Source organism: Sphaerodactylus townsendi, linkage group LG15 (genome assembly GCF_021028975.2).
Source record: "Sphaerodactylus townsendi isolate TG3544 linkage group LG15, MPM_Stown_v2.3, whole genome shotgun sequence".
Lineage (NCBI taxonomy): Eukaryota > Metazoa > Chordata > Lepidosauria > Squamata > Sphaerodactylidae > Sphaerodactylus > Sphaerodactylus townsendi.
Window position 1 is genome coordinate 18,373,091 of NC_059439.1, and position 27,151 is coordinate 18,400,241.

Here is a 27,151-nt window from a genome sequence, read left to right on the forward strand (position 1 = left end):
GTTGTGGTTTTTGAATATTGGGAGTCTCATTTGGCATCAGTTTAATAACTTAATCCTGTAAAGAAATGGACAGGTTCCTAACTATAACCCAACAATTGCTAAGTTTCAAGTGTAGAACTGCAGCAGAGGCCAAGAGTTTTTAGAGAACTAAATTAATTTGTTCTCTAGATTTAGGTACACAAAATCGCAAGCTCAGTTTGTTTACCCCTAAACAAAATAAGAACACTGAACATTTAGCTACAGATGGCATGATAGGCTTTCTTGGTTTGAAAACTATTTTGAGTGGCAGAGCTTTCTATTTCCTTTGCAGAACATTTATGAAGAAAAAAAAGGTTGTATTTGCAATTTCAGGTGTCACTAACTGGAAGAAAGGCTCCCACACTTCAAGTCTGCAAACTATGTAAAATAGTTGTTTGAGAGAGCATTTTTACAACCTTAATAGAGAACAGGACTGCAGTCTGTATGCTATTGGAGCCACAATGTATGCTATTGGAGCTTGATCTTACACCATTATTTTAAATTTTTTGTGATTTTATTTTCTGCATTGCTCGACATAGTTGCAACTCTGGTCCAGTTGCACTGCTTTTGACATCTCTCATGCTATTTGATTACATTGCTTAATACCATGTAATGCACCTTGAGTCTCAGGTAGAAAATGGGTCTATAAATATAGTAAATAGTGAGTGCCTGTAGTCAGCATCCTGAACCACTTCGGACCTCATGGGTTTGGCCAAAGCGTGTGTGTGTTTTTTTTTGTGTACAATTGGCCCCTATGGGGGCCTTTTTTGATGCAACTTTGCGCCTCTGTCAGGGGATGCTCCCAGGCTGAAATGGCTCAGGGAACCAACTAATTCTGGCCATCTTCCATGAACTGCTCACAACAGTGCCAGGATAGGGGCTTGTGACTCAGTTGTGCTGATGGGTAGTCACTGTGGAAGTGCACTGACACTTGAGAAATACCCAATAGCACTTAGGCCCCTTCAGCACATGCAGAATAGTGCACTTTCAATCCACATTCACAATTGTTTGCCAGTGGATTTTGCTATTCCGCACAGTAAAATCCAGCTGGGCCTCCCTTTGGCTGTGTCCTTCGTTCCCCCCTAGAGCTACCATGTCCTATTAACTTTACCATGCTCAGAGCCAAACAGGAATTCTTCACATCACTTAAGTACAAAGGCAGGAGAGGGAGAACTTGAACCCACGCACCGATCCACGTTTGCTCCACGCTGTGCAGATTTATATGACATATCTGCCGCAGAACCCGAGATCATTTGTTGCGGCTAGAGTGACGCAGGCAGAAGGTTGTACTCAGTGGTGGGATCCAAAAATTTTAGTAACATGGTGGAGGGATTCAAACTGTGGCGTAGTGCCAATGGGGCTGGGCAGGGCACGACGGGGGGGCGTGGCCGGACATTCCTGGGCGGGGCATTCCTGGGCGGGGCTGTGGCAAGGATGCAGCCGCTGTGCCGGTCCTTGGGCGGGAAACGAATGCACGCAGGTGCATCCTGCTAGACTGCTTCAAGTTCTGCGTGCTACTGCTGAGAGGAGGGGCGTAACTAAGGCAAAAATCACGTGGCAAAATCACCAATTAGTAACCCCCTCTCGGCACACACAAATAATTAGTAACCTACTCTCAAGAACCTGTGAGAACCTGCTGGATCCCACCTCTGGTTGTACTGCATCGAATAGGCAGAAAGGAGCCCGATGCCAAGCTACCAGTATTTATACTCAGTTCAAACAATCCAAAGGCTTCCTATTGTCTGTCAATTTCAGGAGCCTTTATTACATCACTGCAATTTTACTCCACTTTTCAGACCCCCCAAAATGCTGACCAGAAATCAGTGTCCCATCCATTTAATTGCTGCAAACCACTTTGGATATCAGTTCCAATATCAGTATTAGTGAGGTCTTGGTGCAGGGATGATAAAAGAATGCGTGGCTGTGCCTTTTCTTCCTTCGGCCCCACTCTGAGCAATATGTAGCTGGAAGAGAGGTGCTTTTCACTGGTATCGGAGCCAGGCATGATGAACCGGGGTGGGGGTGGGGGCGCTGGTTGCTGACCTCTTCTCCTTCTGGGCTTGCAGACAGCAGTCAAGTTACATGTCCTAGTTCCTTCTGCGCCTGAAGATCTTGGAGTACAGATAGCCTGTCATAGTATACTTGATTAGATCCCAGTCACAGGGGATGAGATTCTTGCTCCAAACTCCAGAATCCTGGAAAGTTATTTTACCAGCCATGAGCAAGGTTGTCTATCCTGTACACTCCCCACCCCACATGGAGTGATTCTTGCACACCAAAGACATTATAGAAAAATGCAGATGCAAACAGCCTTATTCACAAAATAAGCAGTAGGAAAGGATGTTCCCTGCACATTTCGGATTTTGTAGCTGTAATTCCGATGATTCGTTTTCTTGCAGGTTTTACAGCCGTTAGACGTACCAATAATCTTTGCAATTTCAGATTTTCTTCTCTGTAACGTCTTGCTTAATATAGTATGCGCACCGCTTTGTCAGCCGTTGTTTGCTGTCTAGCACGAGCCCTCCCAGACAGGTTTTCCCCATTGTATAAAATCTTATTAGATAATTTTCTTCATACCTTCCATGCATTCCCAACATACATGCTCAGTCACTCACAACAATGCCACATGTTCACATAAGTCCCCCCCAGCTATGTTCCATATGGAAGTGCAATGTCTTCTGTGCAAATATTGGGGGGCGGGGGGAGGGATATCTCTTCCGGGAATGTTGATCCTGCTGTGGACAACTCAGGTGGGTGGGGTTGCATTGGTGCTACTCCTGGGGAAAGAAAGAAAGATAGCATCCATTAGCAAGAAGTCTAAGATTGAAGTCACCGGATGAAGATGAGAAACGAAAGATTAAACATGGCTAACATTTTCACACAGAGCCAGCATGGTGTAGTGCAGTGGTTCTCAACCTTCCTAATGCTGTGACCCTTTAATACAGTTCCTCATGTTGTGGTGACCCCCAACCTTAACATTTATCCATTTTACAGATGGAGAACACTGATGCAGAGAGTCTTAGATGACCCCTGTGAAAGGGTCATTCGACCCCCAAAGGGGTTGAGACCCACAGGATGAGAACCACTGGTGTAGTGTTAAGAGCAGTGGACTCTAATCTGGGGAACCAGGTTTGTTTCCCCACTGGTCCACATGATGCCTGCTGGGTGACCTTGGCCCACAGTACTCTCTGAACTCTCTCAGCACCACCTACCTCACAAGGCGTCTGTTGTGGGGAGAGGAAGGGAAGAGTTTGAAAGCCACTTTGAGACCCAAACTCTTCTTCTTCCAGTGTCCTCCCCCAACTGAGCATGCCACCATGCTTCAACCTCTGAAGCTTTAGCTAGCCAATGATCCACTGTTCCAGTCTTCCCATGTCATTCCAGCACAGAAATTGAGAGATTGCGTCACAAGTTCTATGACATCACATAGGGTTGTAGTCCAATCTCCCCGTTCCTGGTGGGGCTGGAAGCTGAGAGAGGCAACAGAGTGAAGTGCCCCCATGTGGCCATAGAAAGCACTGAACATCTGACCTTTGCCACCTACTCTTCTTCTCAGACCTCAGGATAGCATACGTGGAACTACCCCATCTGTATTCTCATACCCATCTTGGGAGGTAGGTTATGCTGACACAAAACAGCAGATGAGGGATCTTCTCTGCTCCTCCTTCCCTCTGCTCTGGATAGCGTGCTTTATCCCTCTGCTAATCATAGAATCGTAGAGTTGGAAGAGACCCCAAGGGCCATCAAGTCCAACCCCCTGCCATGCAGGAACACACAATCAAAACACTCCCGACATATGCTCATTCAGCCTCTGTTTAAAAACCTCCACAGAAGGAGATTCTACCACTCTCCGAGGCAGTGAATTCCACTGTCGAACAGCCCTGACAAATTGATCCCTCGATCCCACCTACTAATCGCTATCTGACTAGGAATCTTTGGATGCTTCTGGGAGAAGAGTTCTTGGGGCTAGGACCCCGACTGTCATCATACCTGTTGTAAGGTGGGGGAGGTGCATCGTGCACACCTGAAAATGCCAACGCTTGCTCGTAAGATGGAAGTCCAGGTGCAGTCTCTGGCTTTGGCACCTCACTATAACAGGCTAGAGGTATCTCTGGGTAGAGGTGCTCCTCAATCCTGTTAAGGAAAATGGAGAAGGATCAAGCAACCACTCCGACCAGACTTTAATTGCTTGCAAATCCTGCCAAAGAACTTTGGCAATGTCCGCTTCCGTTTACTTGAAAAGCATATCTTGACACAAAAGAATCATGCAAATGAAGAACAACTAAAGATTTCAGCCCAGGGGAACTAGATCCTCTTGAGATAATTCTCCTCAGAGCCAGAGTCCTCCAAGTCATGACTTCACTGTACATTCACTTGTGCACCTTTGACCTGGAAAGCCCTGTTTCCTGAGACTCAATTATCTCCTCAGTGCTAAAGAAGAAGATGGCCAGCCATTATGGTAACTTATGCATGAGTTGTTTGCACCAGCTTGGAGGCTATTGGGAACCCAAACCAGAGCTTATTTCATGCTTTGTGGTGCTTGTGTGCACCTCTTAGTTTTCCCCCATTTTCCCCAACTCTGATTAGCTGTGATTTTTTTCAGAAAGCAAATGCAGATGGCCTTGGGGGATGGAAAGTCTACATTGCCCAGTTCCACCCAAGTCACCTTACCCAGTCCACTACTGTGGCCACCACCTCTGCACTGGAGGGCTTTCAAAAGATTGACCACTGTCATGGTGATTCCACAAAGGCCAATTGTAATGGGTTAAGGGGTGTGAAAAAAGCGTTATGGGGGAGAGGTTCCCACAGAACTCGCCCCCCAAATGCTTCCAACACGTTATATTTGGCTGAACCCGGGCTAAATGAAAGTTGCTAACTTAGCAACTTTCCCCCGCTAACCTGGGTTTCAGACACTTCCTGCTTGCCTGTGTGAACTATGGCAAGCAGAAAGTATTCTATTTTCCACCCTCTCATCCACCATTATGGTGGATTCTCCAGGTGGCCGTCGTTAGAGTGGATTCTCTAGGCGGCCGCCATTTTGTGTTGGTAAGTGTGTGCAGGGGATTCTCGGGTGCACTGTTCGCAGGGAAACACAGTGGTTCCTGTGCGAATCATGCCACATCCTGATGTCGGGATCTCAGCAATCCCAGGGCCTTTCCCCACTCGAAGGGATCTCCCCTATGCCGCGCTGCTCTCAGCGCGCGGCATCCCTGGTGCGTGCCCGGGCGTCCCCATGACCCCACGCTCTGCACGGGGTCATCAACAGGTGCCATTTTTTCCAGCGCCAGGGATGCCGCGCGCTGAGGGGGCGCGACCGTGGCAGCGTCGGAGCGGCTTCGCTGTGGCCGCCCCTGTCGTGGGGAGTGCCTAAGGACCCCGCGCTACTTGAAGAGAGTAGCGCGGGGCTTAAGGTAAGTGGGGAAAGGCCCACAGATGACTCCTGCACCCGCCGTGCAAACAGCGATACAGGCAACACAGGTTCATTTAACCTGTTTGTGTTGCCTTTGCAGAAGGGACCAGTGTTACAACAATCGAATTCGTCAGCTTTGCTGAATTCCCAGCTTTCAGAGATACTTCCTTTTTTTAAATGAAAGCAGAGAATTTGAAGAACCTGACAGATAACACTATTATCTTTACAGCAGGTCAATTTCCAATTTCCAATTATTCCTATGGCTGCCGTGGGGAACTGGAGCTTAGAAAACGCAGGGAAACTTGCCCCATGGAAGCCCCACTGCCACTGTGCTATATCAGGAGCCACAGTGGCAACAGGGAAAACACAGGACCTGTTTCCATATGGAAAACAATTATCACTCAGGTTAACCTATCCCACACAGTTGTTATGTGTGTCAAATGAGACAGGGCAGGATACAAACAAAAATAAATATTTTTTTTCTCCAGAGTACAGAATATCTGTGTACGCAACACTGATACTGCTAGGGAAAGAAATGTAGTATTCTATCAGATTCGTCATTATGGGATGGAATATTTACAAGGTACATGCCAGCTGTTGGTACACACAGTGAAGGAACGATTCCTGTACTTGTTAAGCAGATACAAGCTGGGTTCAAACATCAGTGTTTAATTAAACTGCGGTTAGAATAATTGCCCAAACACAGACCACTCCACTAACTACAGCTAATTAGAGTATGTCAAATGAGGGTCTGAAACCATAGTTTGAAACCGGTTTATTAACCACAGTCTTAAATAGAGGGGTCTTTCATGTATAAATGCAGACACCCTAATTGGTTTCCTTGCGCCACACTCTCTGCAATGCAGGCTGGGATACCAGCCAGGTCTCAACAAAGGAAGCAGCGAGGACAACTAAACTGGCATTCGTGGCCCACCAGAATTTGAATGCCCTTCCACAAAATGAATCCTGGTTTTACAAACTCCCCACAGTTAAAATAAACCACGGCTTGGCACAACCGCTGAACCAAGCCTCAGTTGGGAGTTTCCATGCTATTGGTTACGCGAATTGTTACCAGAGAAGATTGAGATGTAACGTTTTCCAGCCACAGTCTGTCACCTCTGATCTGGAAATAACCCCCTCCATAATGCACACAGCTGCTGGACACAATCCAACTTCAACTATGGATGTAATCCAAAACTTCACCTAAGTACTGCACCTTTAGATTGAGATTTTTAAGAAGCAAGCCTTTATTGGCATAGACAGCAGTAAAACAATAATAAAAACAGATTAAAAAGCATATACAACATAGGATATACATGTTAGGACAAAGGAAATCTACTGGCATTTAGTAATTTCCAGGAGAAAGTCTGCCACTATCATACAGAGAGAAGGATCAGGGTTGTCCAACAAGTAGTGTAATCTAAATAAATCGGGGAGGTCGGGTAAATGTAAGGGAGTGAGATTCACATACTTGGATCTGATTTCCTTGAATCTGAGACAGTGAAGTAATTGGTGGGCCAGAGATTCAACTGAGCCATCGTTACATGGGCACAATCTTTTAGCCTTTTCTTGCTTATTAAATCTGCCATGTAACAAGGCAGAAGGCATAACAGTGAACACAGAGCATTATGGCTCTCCTTTGAACAGGGTTTATTAAACAATACAGGTAGTGTGCCAAAGTGGCCCCATTCAAATGGGGGGAGAGAGAAATGCAGGGGGGAGCCGCGTTTTCTTGGCTGCAGTGATTAAGGTGGAGAGCTCTCTATCCAATAGTTGACCTTTTAATTTCCTATAAGCTTCTGAGATAGGACAAAGGGCAAAGTGAATCCACTGACAGTCCGATAGAGAGGCAATTTTTTCTTCCAATTATGGAAAACCAGAAGTTGGAATGGGTGTCCAGAGAGCAGGCGGTGGACCAGGGGATTACAGTCCGAGAGAAAATGAATTTGCAGCCAGAATCTAAAAGTCCTCAATAGCTGATGATTCCAAGGAGTTTTGACCTAACTCCAGACAAAAAGGGCTGCATAGAGCCGCGCAATTTAAGTCCAGTTATCTTGTGAAAAAATATGGATTGAAGAGAATTCAAGGAGTAGTTAATAAGCTTGAATCCAATTTGGGACTCCATTAAAACAATCTCGAGGCGACATTGGCATTGAAAAAATTTGAGGAGACAGGAGGGATAAAGGAGTGGCCACTTACCATCAAAAAAGCGTAGTAAGTGCTGACATGTACTATTAGATGTAGCTAGGAGAGCTGCCTTCCTCTGGGTTGCCCATGAAAGGTTAAAGGAGAATGAGAGGCCAAGGTATTTATAGCACTTAACCTGTTCGACTTGGGTGCTTTTCATTGCCCATGTGAGCTTCTTAAAGCACCTAGAGAAGACCAATACCTTGGTTTTTTCATAGTTTATTGTCAGTCTGTTGGAGATTGAGATTTGTGGACTGCTTCTCTTTAATTTTTGCTAAGAAGAAATCTACCATTTTGGTTTTTGCTGCACTGATTTGTACCTTTCTAATCCACTCTCAGCCTTATGCCTTGGAGAGCTTTCTGTTTGCATAGTTTTCTAATTTATATAATCCTAGTCTGATTGTTTGGTTACTGAATATCTTGTGCCGTCTGACGGAACTGTTGCCTATATTTTGTAACATGCATTGAGTCCCAGCGAGAAAAGCAGGCTATGAATGAAGCAGGTAAATAAATAGTATTGTGCACTATAGGATGGAGTAAGCATTATAGTCTCTTACTATAGCAACACATGGTCTTTGACATAACGAGATTAGACGGGACAAATTAATATGTTTCTGGGTGAATTAATTTTTTTAAAAGGAAAATTGAGGGAATTTTTTTTTACAGTAAGCATTGGTCAGCAATAGAATTTGCTGCCTAGGAAGCTGATCAGTTTATCCTCTCTGGCACTTGTCAAGGATACTCTACACCAGTGGTGGCGAACCTGTGGCACAGGTGCCAGAGGTGGCACTCAGAGCCCTCTATGTGGGCACGTGCCAAGTTTGTCATGTGGGGGGGAAATCGCCCCCCACCCACATCTAGGCTGGGCTGGGCTGGGCTGCTGGGCTTGATTATTAGCATTAAACCTAAGACCTAGTTTTGGGGAAGCAGTGTAGGTAACCCTGTTAAGCGCTGTTAAACCCCACTGGTTTTCATGCAAACTAAAGCGCGATCCTTTACGTGGGAGTAAGCTCGGTTGCTGGCAATGGGGATTGCTTCTGAGTAAACCCTCCTAGGGTCGTGATTCACCTGTTCGAAGAGTTGCACAGTTGCTTCAAAGCAAAGCCACCGACGACCACCAAGCTTACTCCCGAGTAATGCACGGCTCGGAGCCAACCATTTTTTCTAAACTAAAACCTCACTATTCAGGTTAAATTGCCGTGTTGGCACTTTGCGATAAATAAGTGGGTTTTGGGTTGCAATTTGGGCACTTGGTCTCGAAAAGATTCGCTATCACTGCTCTACACTGATCCGGCACTGAGCATTGGATGGCTTGGATGGCCCCTCTGAACTCTATGATTCTATGTACTGTATATACTGGCGTATAAGACTACTTTTGAACCCTGAGAAATCATCTGTAAAGTGTGGGGTCGTCTTATACAGCAGGTACTCTTATATGGCGAGTATATCCCAAACTCTACATTTTAACTGGAAAAGTGGGGGGGTCGTCTTATACGCCCAGTCGTCTTATACGCCGGTATATACGGGTAACTATTTTATTATATAAATTATATTATTATTATTATTATTATTATTATTATTATTATTATTATTATTATTATTATTATTATTATTTATTAAATTTATAGGCTGCCTCATCCCCGAAGGGCTCGAGGCGGCTCCCAACACGGCTGTTCCTGACAGCAAATAATACAACATATAAGTTAAACCAATAAAACTCAGCAGCAATCAATAAATACATTAAAAAACAACCAGATTGTGTAAACACACATATATATATACATATATATTGTTTTATAGATAGACAGCATGATGCTATCTATTCCCCACCCCCACCCCCCCACAAAAAAGATACTGGTGGATTCATTTTAAGTATTGAAGGTTACGTGGAGACTTCATTAGCCTCTGGACAATTTTGCATAAGGAATCCTTCGAATTGGATAGTGTTTTGAATGAAAAAGCTTCAAGGGGACAAGGTTCTCTCTTCAAATACGACGGAGAAAGAAGCAGCGGAGAGGTGCATTAGCTGAAACCTGACTGACATAATCTAAAGAGTAGAACTGATTGCCTCTTAGATGAATGGGAGAGAAAAGAAGACGACTGGATGTGGTCCACGGTTAAAACAGTCGTAGTCATTCCCAATCAATCAACATTCATTACTATCAAAAGATCAGTCAGCATCAGTTTTAACAGCACAGCTCACATTGTTATTCCGCTGGCGGCTTACAGAGCAAGCAGGTAACGACGAGCAGAATCCAACTGTTTTTGTTTATATATTTGGTTTTTTTAATTGAATCTTGTTCAATTCCCCTTCATACTATAACTTCCTTTGCACATTTTGTCCCATGGTCCCTAGTATTCCCTTTTTAGGTAGTCAGCAGGGATGCCCTGCTTCCTTTTTTACCAGCAGAAAAGCTGGTTGTAAGTTTTCCCATCTGGAGATAGCATCCATCTGGGATTGGGCAACCTGGGGGTTTTCTCAGAGGTACAGGTATCACCCTGCAACACATCTCAGTGTGGTGTAGTGGTTAAGAGCAGGTGGACTCTAATCTGGATGACTGGGTTGGATTCCCCACTCCTCCACCTGAGTGGCGGAGGCTTATCTGGTGAACTAGATGTGTTTCCACACTCCGACATTCCTGCTGGGGGACCTTGGGCTGGTCCCAGTTCTCTCAGAACTCCCTCAGCCCCACCTACCTCACTGTCGGGGGGAGAGGAAGGGAAAGGAGTTTGTACGCCGCCTTGAGTCTCCTTACAGGAGAGAAAGGTGGGGTATAAATCCAAAACTCTTCTTCTTCTTCTCTTCATTCAGCTAGCTATAGGACCCTTCATGCTTTCGGTACTATTATGAATATTTCCTTCAGATTGTCCTCAAAACTGCGGTATTGCGCAACAGTCTTGCTATCCGTACTCCCTTCTGTTATATTTGCTTTACCCATTCCTAACTGTGAAGCCCTGCTGGCTCCTCCTACTGGACCAGGGCTATCCTTTATTTATTCTCCCCAGTATTTAGATCATACATTCTGAAGAGGAATGCTTATAGCATAAAACCATTCCATGGCCCGGTCTGTCCCTGCAGCAGAGGCAGTAAAATGCTGAGGCAACAGAATTTACAGCTCCCTACAAACCGCAAGTGGGGATTACATTTAAAAAAGTCATCTGCATTAAAAAAGAAAAAAAAACATTCTTGCAGCTTATTTCCTCCCCTTAATTTTCTACATTTGGGGGATTTTATGATGTGAAAGAACAGCAGTATAGGTCAATCTTATCCCCTCCTCAATCTGCTCACACAGAGCAAACGCGCTACCTGGCCCCATCCACTTCCTGAAAGCACCTGGAAGGTGCCAGAAAGATATTGGTGGCTGCAATGGCACCTGTGGGAAACATGTTGGGGACCCTTCTTCCAGACACTAGCTTCTGGTGGATCCTCAATGCCTGCCTGGATTGATACTCTGCTTAATTTCAGTATTTGAAACAGTACATAGCCACAATCCCAAACATGACTATGGATACCAGCGCTGCTATAAGACCATTCTGGCACCCCCCAGGTGCTCTCAAGAGACATGTTAGGGATCCTTCTTCCAGACACTAGTTTCTGGTGGATCTCCATCCATACCTGGATTGGCTCCTTCGCTCGGTATTTGAAACAATACATAGCCACAATCCCAAACATGACTATGGACACCAATGCTGCTATAAGACCATTCTGGCACCCCCCAGGTGCTCTCAGGGGACATTTTGGGGACCCTTCTTCCAGACACTAGTTTCTGGTGGATCTCCATCCATACCTGGATTGGCTCCTCTGCTTCGCTCGGTATTTGAAACAATACATAGCCACAATCCCAAACATGACTATGGATACCAGCGCTGCTATAAGACCTGCCACCAAGCCAGCCACGTCCACACCTGGCTGTCCTGCAGAGAGATTGAGAAACAGTTAATAGTAGCATCTGTTCGCCTTTGCAAAATCTTCCAGGAGGAACTTCTAATCAGATGCCCTGGAAGAGATGTGGCTCAGGGGCAAAGCATCTGTTTTGCATGCAGAAGGCTCCAGGTTCGGTCCCTGGCATCTCCAGTTGAAAGGATCAAGTAGCAGGTGATGTAAAAGAACATAAGAACAAGCCAGCTGGATCAGACCAGAGTCCATCTAGTCCAGCTCTCTGCTACTCGCAGTGGCCCACCAGGTGCCTTTGGGAGCTCACATGCAGGATGTGAACGCAATGGTCTTCTGCGACTGTTGCTCCCGATCACCTGGTCTGTTAAGGCATTTGCAATCTCAGATCGAGGAGGATCAAGATTGGTAGCCATAAATCGACTTCTCCTCCATAAATCTAAGATCCTGGAGAGCCACTGCAGTCAGAGTAGATGACACTGAACTAGATAGACCAATGGGGTGTATGCTTTACGGGGGATGTAGCTTCTGTGATCCAGAGGGACCCAATGTAAGAGATTACGCTGGCCAACTCTTGCAATAAAACAATTATGGACCTGAGGGCAAGTATGGGGTTGCAAGAAAGGGCACAAGTGTGCCATGTGGACCCTCTTCTTCATATTTTGAATACATAGAGGACAGTTGTGGTTCTGCAGGGACGAAGGGGAAATACTCTGTGCATGCTTAAAAGCCCCCTCAGCTGCATTAGCACTTCCCATGATCCAGAGACAAAATCTGGTACTAAAATTAGGTTCTGGATCTAACCCCAGTGGGCCACGGCTCAGACAAAATCCCACATATCACAATACAGACCAAAACGTTGAAGTTAAGCTAACTAAACAGCAGCTAAGTTATCTAGTTGTATTTTCCTTTTTGGAAGCATTGTTGTCAATATAAACATATTTAGATGCACAACTGTTTCTAAGGCCCCTTCCGCACATGCAGAATAGTACACTTTCAATCCACTTCCAGTGCATGTTGCAGCTGGATTTTGCTGTGGAGAACTGCCAAATCCACTTTCAAACCATTGTGGAAGTGGATTGAAAGTGCATGGGTGGGAGGGGCCAAAGTGATTCTAACAGAACCTTGGAAAATAGAACCAGGTGTGTAGTGGGGGCATCAGGAAAACAGATGCGAGACTCGGCAACCGTTTTGTGCTCTGACACTCACTTGCTCCTCCTCTCCCATTGTGTGGGTAGGACTCCCAGAATTCTCTCTGTAGAAAAAAAAAAGGTGGAAAGAGAAAGGGGCAATGTTAGCATGGCCTGACGGGAAGAAACAGCTCCAGCTTTATTTTGAAATTCAGATACTGAGCTCTAAGGACAACCATTGAATGTTTGTCCCCACTGCACTGGGGTCACCAAAAATCCAGCCTGGATTTGATATGCAGAAATCAGCATGCAAAGAGTCACCTTTGCAATCTTAGCTAACTGCGGCCCCTTCTGCACACGCAAAATAATGCGTTTTCAAACCACTTTCACAACTGTTTGCAAGTGGATTTTGCCATTCCGCACAGCTTCAAAGAGCACTGAAAGCAGTTTGAAAGTGCATTATTCTGCATGTGCGGAATGAGCCTGCTGCTGCAGTTCCAATAGTTTTTTTTTTTTTAAGGGAAAGCTGATGAGGATGGTTTAAAAGTGGCAGCCCTACACAACAGGAATAAAGGCTCATTCTCATCACTTGGTTAATCTCACTACTAGAGTTGCCTGCTACGTGTTGGGAAGTACCTGGAGATTTTGGGAGCGAAGTCTGAGGAGACTGAAGTTAGGGGAGGGGAGGGGAATTTAATGAAGCATAATGCCACAGAGTCCACCTTCCAAAGCAACCGTTCCCTCCAGGTGATCTTTGTCATCTGGAGATCACTTCTAATCCCAAGAGACCTCCAGCCACCCCCCTGAGGTTGGCCACCCTAGTAATTATCTATTTATGGTTGATTGATTAGGTTATTTTGTTTTTACTTGTATTCATGCTGTTCATCACCCTGAGCCCTCCGGGGGAGGGCGGTAGACAAGATTAATATAATAACAACAACAACAACAACAACAACAACAACAACAACAACAATAATAATAATAATAATAATAATAATAATAATAATAATAATAATAATAATAATAATAAAGAAAGTGTGGATAGTTGATGTTGCAATTCCTGGTGACAGTGGGATTGATGAGAAGCAACTGGAAAAACTTACACGATACGAGGATTGAAGGATTGAACTACAGAGACTCTGGCACAAACCAGTAAAGGTGGTCCCAGTGGTGATCCGCACACTGGGTGCAGTGCCTAAAGACCTTGGACGGCACTTAAAAACAATTGGCGCTGACAAAATCACCATATGTCAGCTGCAAAAGGCCACCCTACTCGGCTCTACACGCATTATTCGTCGATACATCACACAGTCCTAGATGCTTGGGAAGTGTCCGACGAGTGATGTAATAAAAAATCCAGCATATTGATCTTGTTTGCTGTGTATAACTGTTTTTGTATCAATATAAACAACAACAACAACAACAACAACAACAACAACAACAATCCTCCTCCTCCTCCTCCTCCTCCTCCTCCTCCTCCTCCTCCTCCTCCAATAAAATCTAGGAATCCTGACTTCTGGTCCTGACAATCCAGGACAGAGATTGAGAACTGGATTGACCATCCCTCTAGCAACTTGGTCCTGCTCTTTACTCAGAAGTAATTTCCCCATTGTGCAATGCGGATTGTTCCCCCCAAAAGCATATGTAACACTGCAAGTTAAGCAAATCTCTTTTCAGCCATCATCACCAAACGCATGTAAAGAGAGATTGTGTAGGAGACAGTCATTCTCCGGATACGTGCGGTTACTGTGTTTTGAGAGCAAGGGAACACGCATATTTCCCTGCTTCGTTAGGTAGGCTCCAGAACCCAAAACAGCCAGCTTTTGGGCTGTGCAAACTGTGTGGATTATTAATCAACAGGTCAGTAATGTTACTGCAGATAGGCAACTGGGCTTTCTTACACTGCTGCTTGCTCTGAATTTTGTCGCTTTTGGTTGTAAAAGGCACGAAGCGTTCAGAAACACGCTTCGTCCAGCCAGCCTAAACATGCCAGAGGTGAAGAAGAAGAAGAAGAGTTTGGATTTCTATCTCCCCTTTCTCTCCTGTAGGAGACTCAAAGGGGCTGACAATCTCCTTGCCCCTTCCCCCCTCACAACAAACACCCTGTGAGGTAGGTGGGGCTGAGAGAGCTCCGAGAAGCTGTGACTAGCCCAAGATCACCCAGCTGGCGTGTGTGGGAGTGTACAGGCTAATCTGCATTCCCTAGATAAGCCTCCACAGCTCTGGTGGCAGAGCGGGGAATCAAACCCGGTTCCTCCAGATCAGATACACGAGCTCTTAACCTCCTACGCCACTGCTGCTCCCAGATGAACTAACGTAATATAGGGAATTCGATGAACTAACGTAATATAGGGAATTCGAAGAAGATGAACTAACGTGATGTAGGGAATTCGATGCCTACTGCTACGTAATTTTCAGAAGCAGAATCCAGGGCTTGGCATCTTCAGGACCGAGCCCCATGTGAGCGTGGGCGGCAAAAATAAAACGGTTCATCCATCAGAGGTGCTTTCATCAGGAAATCCCCATTTTGCCGGGCCCTTCCTGGGTCCACCCTTCCTAGAAAGCTGCTTCCACCCACGCCTTTGTGGCAAAGCAAACCAATCCCCTTCCACTGAACCTTGGAATCCCTTGTCCCATGTGACTAGGCACGGCCTGGCTTGCTTCCCTAGGATTCCTCACTTATTTTCCTCACTTGCAGTTGAAGCTATGAACACGAGAGGGCAACAGCCCACGGGGAAGAAACCCTCCGCAGGAGCAAGTCCTCCTGAAATAGTGATCCCTTCCGCATCGCCGATGCGATTTTCCCCACCGTGGTTTTGATAGATTACCGGTCGGCAGCAGAAATTAAATGGGAGTTTTGGGGGGAGTGCTGCAGAAGTCGCAGACGTCACACCACGGCCAGCAGATGGCACGGAACAAGTTTAAAAATTCAGAAATGCATTAAATATATGTATAGCATTGTATAATATCAACATGTTTTAACTTTTAACACCATAAATACACACCATTTCTTTTTAAAAGTTAAAAAAATAAAAAAAAATCAGCCATATTCTGTGGTACGAAGGGACAACCAAACATTTTAGGTGGATTTCCATATTGCCCTAAATATGAGGGAATTAGGGAGAGAAAGGGGGGCTATAAATCCAACTCTTCTTCTTCTTCTTCTTCTTCTTCTTCTTCTTCTTCTTCTTCTTCTTCTTCTTCTTCTTCTTCTTCTTCTTCTTCTTCTTCTTCTTCTTCTTCTTCTTCTTTTCTTTTTCTTTTTCTTTTTCTTTTTCTTTTTCTTTTTCTTTTTCTTTTTCTTTTTCTTCTTCTTCTTCTTCTTCTTCTTATTATTATTATATTGATACAAAAACAGTTATACACAGCAAACAAGATCAATGTGCTGGATTTTGTATTACATCACACGTCGGACACTTCCCAAGCATCTAGGACTGTGTGATGCATCGACGAATAATGCGTGCAGAGCCGAGTAGGGTGGCCTTTTGCAGCTGACATATGGTGATTTTGTCAGCGCCAGTATGGTGACTTGGTTGCATTCCAAGGTCTTTAGGCACTGCACCCAGTGTGCCGATCACCACTGGGACCACCTTTGCTGGTTTGTGCCAGAGTCTTTGTAGTTCAATCCTTCAATCCTTGTATTGTGTAAGTTTTTCCAGTTGATTCTCATCAATTCTGCTGTCACCAGGAACTGCAACATCGACTATCCACACTTTCTTTTTCCCCAGTTATTATTGTTATTGTTATTACAACAAGCAGGGTTGGGGTTACAAGCCCCACCTCTTAACTGAGTTCTCTTCTGTAGAGCGTTTGCCCTGTTCAGATATTATATAACATGCAAATACAACCTGTGTTTGGCCTACGTATTTAGTTTGCCTAATTATGCCTGCTGACGAAAGCAAATCCCTGGGTGTTTGCCCCAAGTGGTATCGCTGCAGGGATAGGACAGGAAATAGCTTTGCTGGATATGATATGTGAGTGCGGCTGCCAACCTCCATGCGGTAGCTGGAGATCTCCTGGGATTACAGCTGATTTACAGGCAACAGAGATCTCTTCTCCTGGAGAAAATGGCAGCTTTGGAAGGTGGACTCTATGGCATGAGACCCCACTGAAGTCTTTCTCCTCCCCAAATCTCTGTCCCTGTTCCTTCCCAAATCTCCAGGTATTTTTCATCCCAGAGCTGGCAACTCTATGTATGCGTGATCAACAACATATCCTGGTAATACCACATCCTGTAGACACTACTCTACATTGTCGTCTTCATGATCTGGAAGACCACTACAATCCTAAGTAGAGTTCTATGCTTCTGAGTCCGTTGACTTCAAGGGGCTCAGAAGGGCATGGCTCGGCTTAAGATTGCACTGGACTTCATACACAGATGTTCAGCAACGTGGGCCAGTTAGCACAACAGCAGGTAGATGTACATCCGCTTTCAGCGCTGGACTGATTCTTATATGCTGTAGGGGGCTACACTTTGAGAGCCAGCGTGGTTAAGGGGGTTAAGAGCAGGTGGATTCTAATCTGGAGAGCCGGCTTTGATTCCCCACTCCTCCACCTGAGTGGCAGAGGCTTATCTGGCGAACCAGATGTGTTTCCGCACTCCTACATTCCTGCTGGATGATCTTGGGCTAGTCACGGGTCTCTCAGAACTGTCTCAGTCCCACCTACCCCACAAGGTGTCTGTTGTGGGGAGAGGGAGGGAAAGGAGCTTGTAAGTCACCTTGAGTCTCCTTGCAGGAGAGAAAGGTGGGGGATAAATCCAAACTCTTCTTCTTCTACAACTTGTGGGACAGAGGAAAGTGCTGGAGTGGAAGGTGGGTAGTGGCAGCCGCAGCAGGTAGCAGAGCAAGAAGAGATGTGTGCACAGACCTGAGCTCAACCATTCTTACATGCTTGCTGCTCCTGTTGTCATAGCAAAAGTCCATTTTCACACAGCCACACCCACCCACACAGATGCAAACCTTGATACTCTTCTTTACTAGACAGTGGAAGGGGATAAGGGGCAGGGAGGGGCTTGGGAGAGAGTAGTGAGAGGAGAGGAAGCTCTGGGTGGAAATACGAATACTGGGTACCTTCCACCAGGGAATGTCATTTTGTTGCTCTGTTCAACAGTGGAATTCACTGCCTCCAAGAGTGGTGGAGTCTCCTTCTTTGGAGGTCTTTAAAGAGAGGCCATCTGTCAGGAGTGCTTTGACTGTGTGTTCCTGCATGGCAGGGGGTTGGACTTGATGGCCCTTGGGGTCTCTTCCAACTCTATGATTCTGTGACTCTATGATTCAGTTAAATGGGAAAGATTACCATCTGCTGGCAAAGGGCAACTGAAAAACACAAACGGGCCAGAATGCGCTGCAAAAGTCAGTCTGAGCTGAAATGTTTAAAATGGGTGTGTGAATTGGGTCATCACAATCCTCTAGAAGTTCAACTCCTTTTGTTCCAGGAAAACTGGGGCGTAAACATGCCCTGCACTAACTTTACCCATTAGGCCCTCTCACCCAGTCATCTCAAGGTGCTGGTTTCGCTCCCTGCCTCCCCAAGCCAGAGACGTCCAGACACAGTTCTGCGCTAAGATGCCTGAGGCCACGCACGTGGCTCCCGAATATGCTAGGAATCTACCTGCTCTCAGGTTCCCAGACTTGTTCTGGCATGGAGAATTCTACTGAGGCAACAGCTTTGAATCAGCGCTGTTATGTGCCTTCCCAGAGAGGCCTGGAATTTTGTTTCCTTGCCACCCACCAGGATTCCATACATTCACATGGTTGCAATGCTTACGTCCATGCCTTAGGGGAAGTTGCTGGAAAGGTATTCTCTATATAGGAAGCATCGCAAAATCTGTCCTGCTCTGGCGGCAAAGCAAGATTTAAATTGTGCTGTAAGTGGTTTTACTTGCCGCAAAGAGAGTGGAAAGTGAAAAGGGGGGGGGGCTCCAGAAAATACGCCCGTACGAGAAATCTCGCTGCAACGAACACTGGCCTCCACTACGCAGCAAAGACTTTGTGCATAATCAGTAATATACTCCCATGCCAACTGCAAGATTTAGAAGAAGAAGAAGAAGAAGAAGAAGAAGAAGAAGAAGAAGAAGAAGAAGAAGAAGAAGAAGAAGAAGAAGAAGAAGAAGAAGAAGAAGAAGAAGCGGCGTTTGGATTTATATCCCCCCTTTCTCACCTGTAGGAGACTCAAAGGGGCTTACAATCTCCTTGCCCTTCCCCCCTCACAACAAACACCCTGTGAAGTGGGTGGGGCTGAGAGAGCTCCAAAAAGCTGTGACTAGCCCAAGGTCACCCAGCTGGCATGTGTGGGAGTGCACAGGCTAATCTGAATTCCCCAGATAAGCCTCCACAACTCAAGCGGCAGAGCTGGGAATCAAACCCGGTTCCTCCAGATCAGAATGCACCTGCTCTTAGCCACTTCTCTTAGCCACTACGCCACTGCTGCTCCTATCCATAAATATGTTATAACTTGAGCTTAAACATTCCCCTTTAACTCTGCAGATAGGTGACACAGGAGAGCAGAAGGAGCTGGATTTAAATATGCTGTTTGTTACTGTTGGCTCTTTAAAAGGCTCTGGAATAACTGTGTGTTTGGAAATGACCTTAAAAAGCATCAGGGACTGCAAGAGGCGTATCTAGGGGAAATGTAGTCCGGTGCAAAATTTGAGTTTTGTCCGCCCACCCCACCCCTGTATGGGTGGCCACCCTCTCCCCACACGACCAAACAATTTTTTTGGCACCAGGTCTTAAAGTCAGTGTATGGACCCAGGTGGAAGGAGGGGGGGTGTGGAGACGATTTTCTGCCCCCCATGTGATTAAATGGCCGCAGTCCAGGGACATTTGACCCCATATGTCCCCCTGGGTGGTTCACCCCTGGGGACTGCCAGGTTGTCAGCCTCCAGATTCCCCAAAATTGCAGATCCCCCAAAATTGAGGGACTGGAGCACCTTCCTTATGAGGAGAGGCTGCAGCGTTTGGGACTCTTTAGTTTGGAGAGGAGACGTCTGAGGGGGGATATGATCGAAGTCTATAAAATTGTGCACGGGGTAGAAAATGTTGACAGAGAGAAATTTTTCTCTCTTTCTCACAATACTAGAACCAGGGGGCATCCATTGAAAATGCTGGGGGGAAGAATTAGGACTAATAAAAAGAAACACTTCTTCACGCAACGTGTGATTGGTGTTTGGAATATGCTGCCACAGGAGGTGGTGATGGCCACTAACCTGGATAGCTTTAAAAGGGGCTTGGACAGATTTATGGAGGAGAAGTCGATTTATGGCTACCAATCTTGATCCTCTTTGATCTGAGATTGCAAATGCCTTAACAGTCCAGGTGCTCGGGAGCAACAGCCGCAGAAGGCCATTGCTTTCACCTCCTGCAAGTGAGCTCCCAATGGCACCTGGTGGGCCACTGCGAGTAGCAGAGAGCTGGACTAGATGGACTCTGGTCTGATCCAGCTGGCTTGTTCTTATGTTCTTATGTTCTTATGTTCTAATTGCGGCTGGTCTCCCCAAAGCAAAGCCTCAGAATGGCTTTTACTCGACTGCACTTTCAAACAATGCTGTTGGTCTTGCTTGTTGGCCGTTAATTCCATACACCAGTACCTGGTCGATTATGCGTATGTGGGGTAGAAGACTGACTCACTATTATCTTGCTCATTGTGTAATGAGCCAAGGATTACATTTAGAACAAAATGGCTCATGGGTCAAAATTTATCGTCGGACAAACAGGTATTTCTGCTAGTGGATGTTAATCCCATAATCAGGTATAACGTGTCTTTGTTTGCTTTGGCTGTTGGCTGGGAAAAAAATCCGCTCCAAATTTATCTCTACAGCAAAATAATGTATAAACTTCTTTACTAACTGGGCATCCAGTTGATAGAGCTCAGTAGGGTTTGATAGCTGTCATACCGTTTTATATGTTGTTTTTGTCATCGTATATGGTTCCATATTTGTATCTTTCACATGCAGCACATGGTTCTATTTTTGTATATTTTATTTGATGGGATCTTATATTGTGATGGCCTTTGGCTGTGAACAACGAAGTGTATGGTATGGGGTATGACTTGTCTGAGAAAATGGATGTTCTGGAAGAAAGACTCTATGGCATGGTATCTCACTGAGGTTCTTGGCATGGTATCTCACTGGGAAAATGGATATTCTGGAAGACAGACTCTATGGTATAGTATCTCACTGAGGTTCTTGGCATGGTATCTCACTGGGAAAATGGATATACTGGAAGACAAACTATATGGCATGGTATCTCACTGAGGTTCTTGGCATGGTATCTCACTGGGAAAATGGATGTTCTGGAAGACAGACTCTATGGTATAGTATCTCACCGAGGTTCTTGGCATGGTATCTCACTGGGAAAATGGATATACTGGAAGACAGACTCTATGGTATAGTATCTCACTGAGGTTCTTGGCATGGTATCTCACTGGGAAAATGGATGTTCTGGAAGAAAGACTCTATGGTATAGTATCTCACTGAGGTTCTTGGCATGGTATCTCACTGGGAAAATGGATGTTCTGGAAGAAAGACTCTATGGCATGGTATCTCACTGAGGTTCTTGGCATGGTATCTCACTGGGAAAATGGATATTCTGGAAGACAGACTCTATGGTATAGTATCTCACTGAGGTTCTTGGCATGGTATCTCACTGGGAAAATGGATATACTGGAAGACAAACTATATGGCATGGTATCTCGCTGAGGTTCTTGGCATGGTATCTCACTGGGAAAATGGATGTTCTGGAAGACAGACTCTATGGCATGGTATCTCACTGAGGTTCTTGGCATGGTATCTCACTGAGGTCCTTCTCCTCCCCAGGCTCTAACCCTAAGAAGAGTTTCCCAGTCTGGATCTAGCTACCTTACCTCTCCATCCCTTGCCAGGGGCTGGGGGGACCTGGCAACCACAACTAGGGCCCCCAGTTGAAGAATCATGACAGTATATCCTACAACACTCCCCGCCCAAGGCCCGCTCCACTCCCCATACTCAGCTGTTTTTAAGTCGTCCTCAAAGACTTCTCGGGCCTCCTCAAAGTTGCAGACTTCCTCTACGCATTCGCGCTCCAGGTTACCTGGGACAACCAGCTCGAAATCCCAGTGATTATAAAGGAGTTTACGGCTCAGGAATTTGTGGGCAGCAGACCCATCCAGGAACACTAAGGAAGGAAACCATCAGACATTATTTATTTATTTATTTATTTATTTATTTATTGTTATATTTCTAAACCGCCCTCCCCCGAAGGGCCTTTAGAGTCCACAAATTATTTTAGAGTCAAGACTCCAAAAATGACTCGTCATGGGGAGGAAACAATGCAGAAGCGATCATCTGCTGTGATCATCAGACGAGGGAACAAGTCATTTCCTCCACTCAGGCCAGGGAGAACTGCTTTGGGCTTTCTTGATGGATGCGCCCAGGCTGTGGCATTGGCTCCCCCAAATCGAGAGGAAGACCCCCAACTGTGGACAGATTTTAGAGGCTCTGTAAAGCAAAGCTTTCAGTAGCCCATGGATGGAAGCTATGGATTCCTTCCTTTTACTTGTATATCAATTGATACGAGTTTGTATTTTAAAATGTAATGTAAGCTACTTTAACTCCCACCAATTGAAGGAAACATGGTATATAGATATTTTAACTCAATAAGCAAGCATGCAGGTTGGGAGGGGCTGGGGCAGGTTGACCTCCGGTGACCCTCCCACTAAACCTGCTACCCCCTTGGACCAAGCTATGACCCAGTGCATTGGGTAGACTACCAAACCACGAGTTAGGAAACCCAGGTCCTAATCGCTAGGTGCCCAGCGATTAGGACCCGGGTCTCCTAGCTCCTGGTTTGGTAGACGACCCAATGCACTGGGTCGTAGTCTGGTCCAGGTTGGCTTCCCCACTCCTCCACGTCTCTCACAAGGTTGTTACAAGGGTACAGCGGAGGAGAGGATGTTGTAAGCTACTTTAGGGTCTCCAATGGGAGTAAAAGTGGGGTTGCCAACTTCTACATGGTGGCTGGAAATCTCCCGCTATTAGAACCAGGGGGCATACATTGAAAATGCTGGGGGGAAGAATTAGGACTAATAAAAGGAAACACTTCTTCACGCAACGTGTGATTGGTGTTTGGAATATGCTGCCACAGGAGGTGGTGATGGCCACCAACCTGGATAGCTTTAAAAGGGGCTTGGATAGATTTATGGAGGAGAAGTCGATTTATGGCTACCAATCTTGATCCTCCTTGATCTCAGATTGCAAATGCCTTAACAGACCAGGTGCTCGGGAGCAACAGCTGCAGAAGGCCATTGCATTCACATCCTGCATGTGAGCTCCCAATGGCACCTGGCGGGCCACTGCGAGTAGCAGAGAGCTGGACTAGATGGACTCTGGTCTGATCCAGCAGGCTAGTTCTTATGTTCTTAATTGATCTTGAAAAATTATCCTACAGGCAACAGAGATCAGTTCACCTGGAGAAAATGGCCACTTTGGACGGTGAACTCTATGACATTATTGCAATGGGTCAGCCAGGACTTGAGGACAATGGAAAGTCATCAGAAGGAGAGGAACCCTGGATAGCTAGTCCAGAGCCAGCTGACGGTAGCCAGCAAAGGAAAGAGTTCAGAGCTGGGCGCATGGAATCACGTCCCCCTCCTAGCTCTGAGCCAGAAAAGGAAAGGCAGACGGATGCTCCCAGTCCTCCAAGATCACTTACACCTTTGAAGCAACGTAGGAGGAGGCTGAGAATGGGATTGCAAGTTAGGCAGTGCAGTGCTTGACTTGTGGCTTGGCATTAGCTGCCTGCTGACAGTGCAGATGAGTAGTTGTGACTGAAGCACCGGGAGCAGGGTGACAAAGGGCTCCCGAAAGACGATGTAAGGTGTAGTCGCAATGAGTAAAGCACACGCTGAACTGCCACTACTTCTCTGAAACCCGACTTTGGACCGGACTGTGTTGTTTGATTACCCTCTGGATACCTAATCTCTGCCTTGAATGACTCAGCCCCCCCACCCCCCAGAACGCCTCTTGTCTTCAACACTTCAAAGAACCAAGCAGGGTGGTGTAACTCCATTGAAACCCCTCCCTTCCCCAAACCCTGTCCTCTTTAGGCTCCATCCCTAGGCTGACCAGACGTCCCGCTTTTGGCGGGACCGTCCCGCCTTTAAAAAATTTGTCCCGCGGGTTCCTCAAATTGTCCCGATTTTTGGGAGGCTGCCGCACTGCCTTCTGGGGCGCAAGGCAGTGCGGCAGCCTCCCGCGTGCCTGGCCGCAGGAGCGCACTGCTTTCTGGGGTTTGCCGTTTGCTGCTCTGTGACAGGGCGGGAAACGGCAAGCCCCAGAAAACAGTGCGCTCCTGCAGCTGCGCACGCATGTGCGCACGCGGCCGCCGCCTCCCCGTCCCGGATCACAAAGGTGACCATCTGGTCACCTTATCCACCCCCCAAATCTCCAGGTATTTCCCAACCCTGAGCTGACAACCCTAAGATAAATTAGCATATCAAGAAACAAAATTGTGTATGCACACCTGCTCCTGGAGGAAAGAACTCAGTACAATTCTATTATGCTCCTCCGCAAGGCAACAAAGAGTTCAGCTCTGTTCTGCCCAGGTGGTGAGATTGCCCAGAGACTTCCGAGATACTACAGGAGTTTCTGGGCCCATCTCCCATTCCCCATGAGAGCAGAAGAATCAAGCATCTCCAGTTGGGAATGGTCCCTCCACTGCGTTGAGGCCTCATAAGATGACCTGCCATGCCCACTCGTTATTTGGCCTGCCTACGTGACCTGGTGAGAAGAGTTGGGTTTTATTCCCTGCTTTTCTCTACGTTTGAGAAGTCTCAAAGCAGCTTACAATCACCTCCCCCTCCCCACAACAGATACTTTGTGAGACAGGCAGGGCTGAGAGGGTTTTGACGGAACTATGACTAGGTCACTCAATAGGCTTCCTGTGGAGGAGTGGTGAACCAAACCCAATGCCAGAGGTGTAGCAAGGGGGGAAAACGCCCAGTGCACTGATACGTCCTCCGCCCCCATCCCGCCCCAGAACGCCCCTGTCCTGCCCCAGAACACCCTGTCATGCCCCCACAGGGGCACGCACCCAGTGCATTGCACCCCCTGTCCCCTTGGAGCTACGCCTCTGCCCAATGCTCCAGATTAGACTCCGCTGCTCACGCGGAGGAGCGGGGAAACCAACCTGGTTCTGCAGATTAGAGTTTGTTGCCCTGACAACTCCACCACATTGGCTGTCAATGAAGATAAAGCAAAGGTGTCCAGTTGGTTCAGAGAGGACAGAGAAGCTGAACTGAAGCTGTCGGGGCCTGTCCTTTTCTCTGCCTCGAACAGCTGATTTCTCATAGCTTTTAAAAATGGCACCGCAACCACAAATGTATGGTTATTGCTGATTTACAGCGCACCGTCTTCCCTTTGATGCAGTGTTCCTATGCAGTTTTCCAGTACTCAGAAGGTTCAGTATTTTATTCCTGGGCGATATAATGCTTCCCCTGCCACGAAGCTCATTAATTATGGCATGCGGAATGCAGATTAGCAAGTGTCGGATGTCTCAATTGGCTATTACTTGTGTGATGAGCAAGCCATTAAAGGGGTTACAGAGAGCAGTTTACATTGCTGGTCAGTTAATGGGAGAGGCAGCTGGAGAAATTCCTCCTTGGATTTTGTTCAGGACTTTGTGTACAAGGCAGGCAGAGACTGAAAGAGGGCTCCAGTATGGACAGACCTAGGCAGTCGATTGCCTAGGGTGTTGGTCTCTTCAGAGCGAGATGATTGCCGTGCACAACGTTGCCTCCCACAACATTTCAGGATCTGTATCAACTGAGAACATCATGCCAAGGCATTCGCGTGGCAGGAAGTCCGTCCCCCATTGCCAGGTTCAGCCGGAGTGATGCTGCAGCAAGTGGCAGCCCAGATTGCAGCTGCACTACAGCACTCAGAAGGTCGCCAGATCCGGGTGGGGCCTGGAGATCTCCCTGAATTCTAAAGGATCTCCAGACTACAGAGATCAATTCCCCTGGAGACAACGTTGGCCAGCTTGGTGCAGCGGTTAAGAGCAGGTGCACTCTAATCTGGAGAACTGGGTTTGATTCCCCGCTTTGCCACTTGACCTGTGGAGGCTTATCTGGTGAACCAGATTAGCTTGTGCACTCCAACACATGCCAGCTGGGTGACCTTGAGCTAGTCACAGTTCTTTGGAGCGCTCTCGGCTCCACCCACCTCACAGGGTGTTTCTTGTTGGGTGGGGGGGAAGGAAAGGAGATTGTAAGCCCCTTTGAGTCTCCTTACAGGAGAGAAAGGTGGGGTATAAATCAGTGGTGGGATCCAAAATTTTTAATAACAGGATCCGATGGTGGTGGGATGCAAACAGTGGTGCTGCAGCACACACGCGCCTCCAGTCCCTATTGGGCAGGGAGGTTGCTTTAGTAACCCCTTCTCGGCACTCAGAAAAAAAATTAGTAACCACTTCTAGAGAAGTGGTGAGAACTGGTTGGATCCCACCTCTGGTATAAATCCAAACTCCTCCTACTCCTCCTCCTGCTTCTGAGGGTAGATTCTATGGCCCTTATTATACAACCCGATGTCCCTCTTCAAACCTCGCCTCTCGAGGCTTTACCCCCAAATCTCCAGGAATATCCAAACCTCAAACTGGCAACTCTCAGAACCTTCTCACCCTCACTGGATCCAGTGACTCCACAGCAAGCCACAGCCCTGGCTCCAGTGAAGACACCCTGAGTGGAGGGCTTCCTTATGGGTCAGGGAGGTGGGCAAAGTTATGTGAGTAGGGCACCAGAAACCCTTCGGTCAGGCCTGGGCATTGAAAGACAGATCCTCCGCAGTTTACGATCCTGGATTTTGACAACTGCCCCTTATTTGCAACGCTTCTTGAAGTTACCTTGATCTTGCGGGTCTGTAGACTGTCTCCAGAGAGAACCAGCGAGACTGAAGGTTACGGCTTGGAACAACAGAAGCCCTGGATGGTACCACATAGCACGCCCTGAAAGTAAAAAAAAAATATGTTGACAAAGGGCACGATTCAAGGTTGTCCTTTCACACACTCTGGGAAACCACTTCCCCTTCTTTTAAACCACACTTGTCCCTCCACCTGCTTTCGCTTTTAAACAAGAAACTGACTGAACTGAATGCCTAGTGTAGTGGTGGATGAACCTATCTATGGTTCATCATGTGGGAGGGGGGGTGGAAAATCACCCCCCACACACACACAAACACACATCTAGCCTGGCCTGGGCATGATCCTTTACCTGGGAGTAAGCTCGGTTGCTGGCAATGGGGCTTGCTTCTGAGTAAACCCTCCTAGGATCATGATTCACCCATTTGAAGCTTTGCACGGTAGCTTCACTAAGCTTACTCCTGAGTAACGCGTGCCTCGGAGCCGACTGTTTTTTCTAAACTAAAACCTCAGTATTCAGATTAAATTGCCATGTTGGCACTTTGCGATAAATAAGTGGGTTTTGGGTTGCGATTTGGGCACTCGGTCTCGAAAAGGTTTGCCATCACTGGCCTAGTGAGAG

The 27,151-nt window shown here is 46.6% G+C and overlaps 1 protein-coding gene across 1 annotated transcript in view; it reads right to left on the bottom strand.

Moving 5' to 3' along the window:
• Positions 1-1,756: 1,756 nt before the first annotated feature.
• The window catches only part of PRRG2 (proline rich and Gla domain 2), a 30,381-nt gene continuing 4,986 nt past the window's right edge, over positions 1,757-27,151 (bottom strand). The window contains exons 2-7 of the mRNA XM_048516874.1: positions 26,515-26,616; positions 21,629-21,792; positions 12,717-12,762; positions 11,404-11,530; positions 4,009-4,152; positions 1,757-2,795 (exon numbers count right to left, since the gene is read on the bottom strand). Of these exons, the coding sequence (XP_048372831.1) occupies positions 2,765-2,795; positions 4,009-4,152; positions 11,404-11,530; positions 12,717-12,762; positions 21,629-21,792; positions 26,515-26,608 (606 nt within the window). The 5' untranslated portion in view covers positions 26,609-26,616 and the 3' untranslated portion in view covers positions 1,757-2,764. The remainder of the gene's footprint in view (positions 2,796-4,008; positions 4,153-11,403; positions 11,531-12,716; positions 12,763-21,628; positions 21,793-26,514; positions 26,617-27,151) is intronic.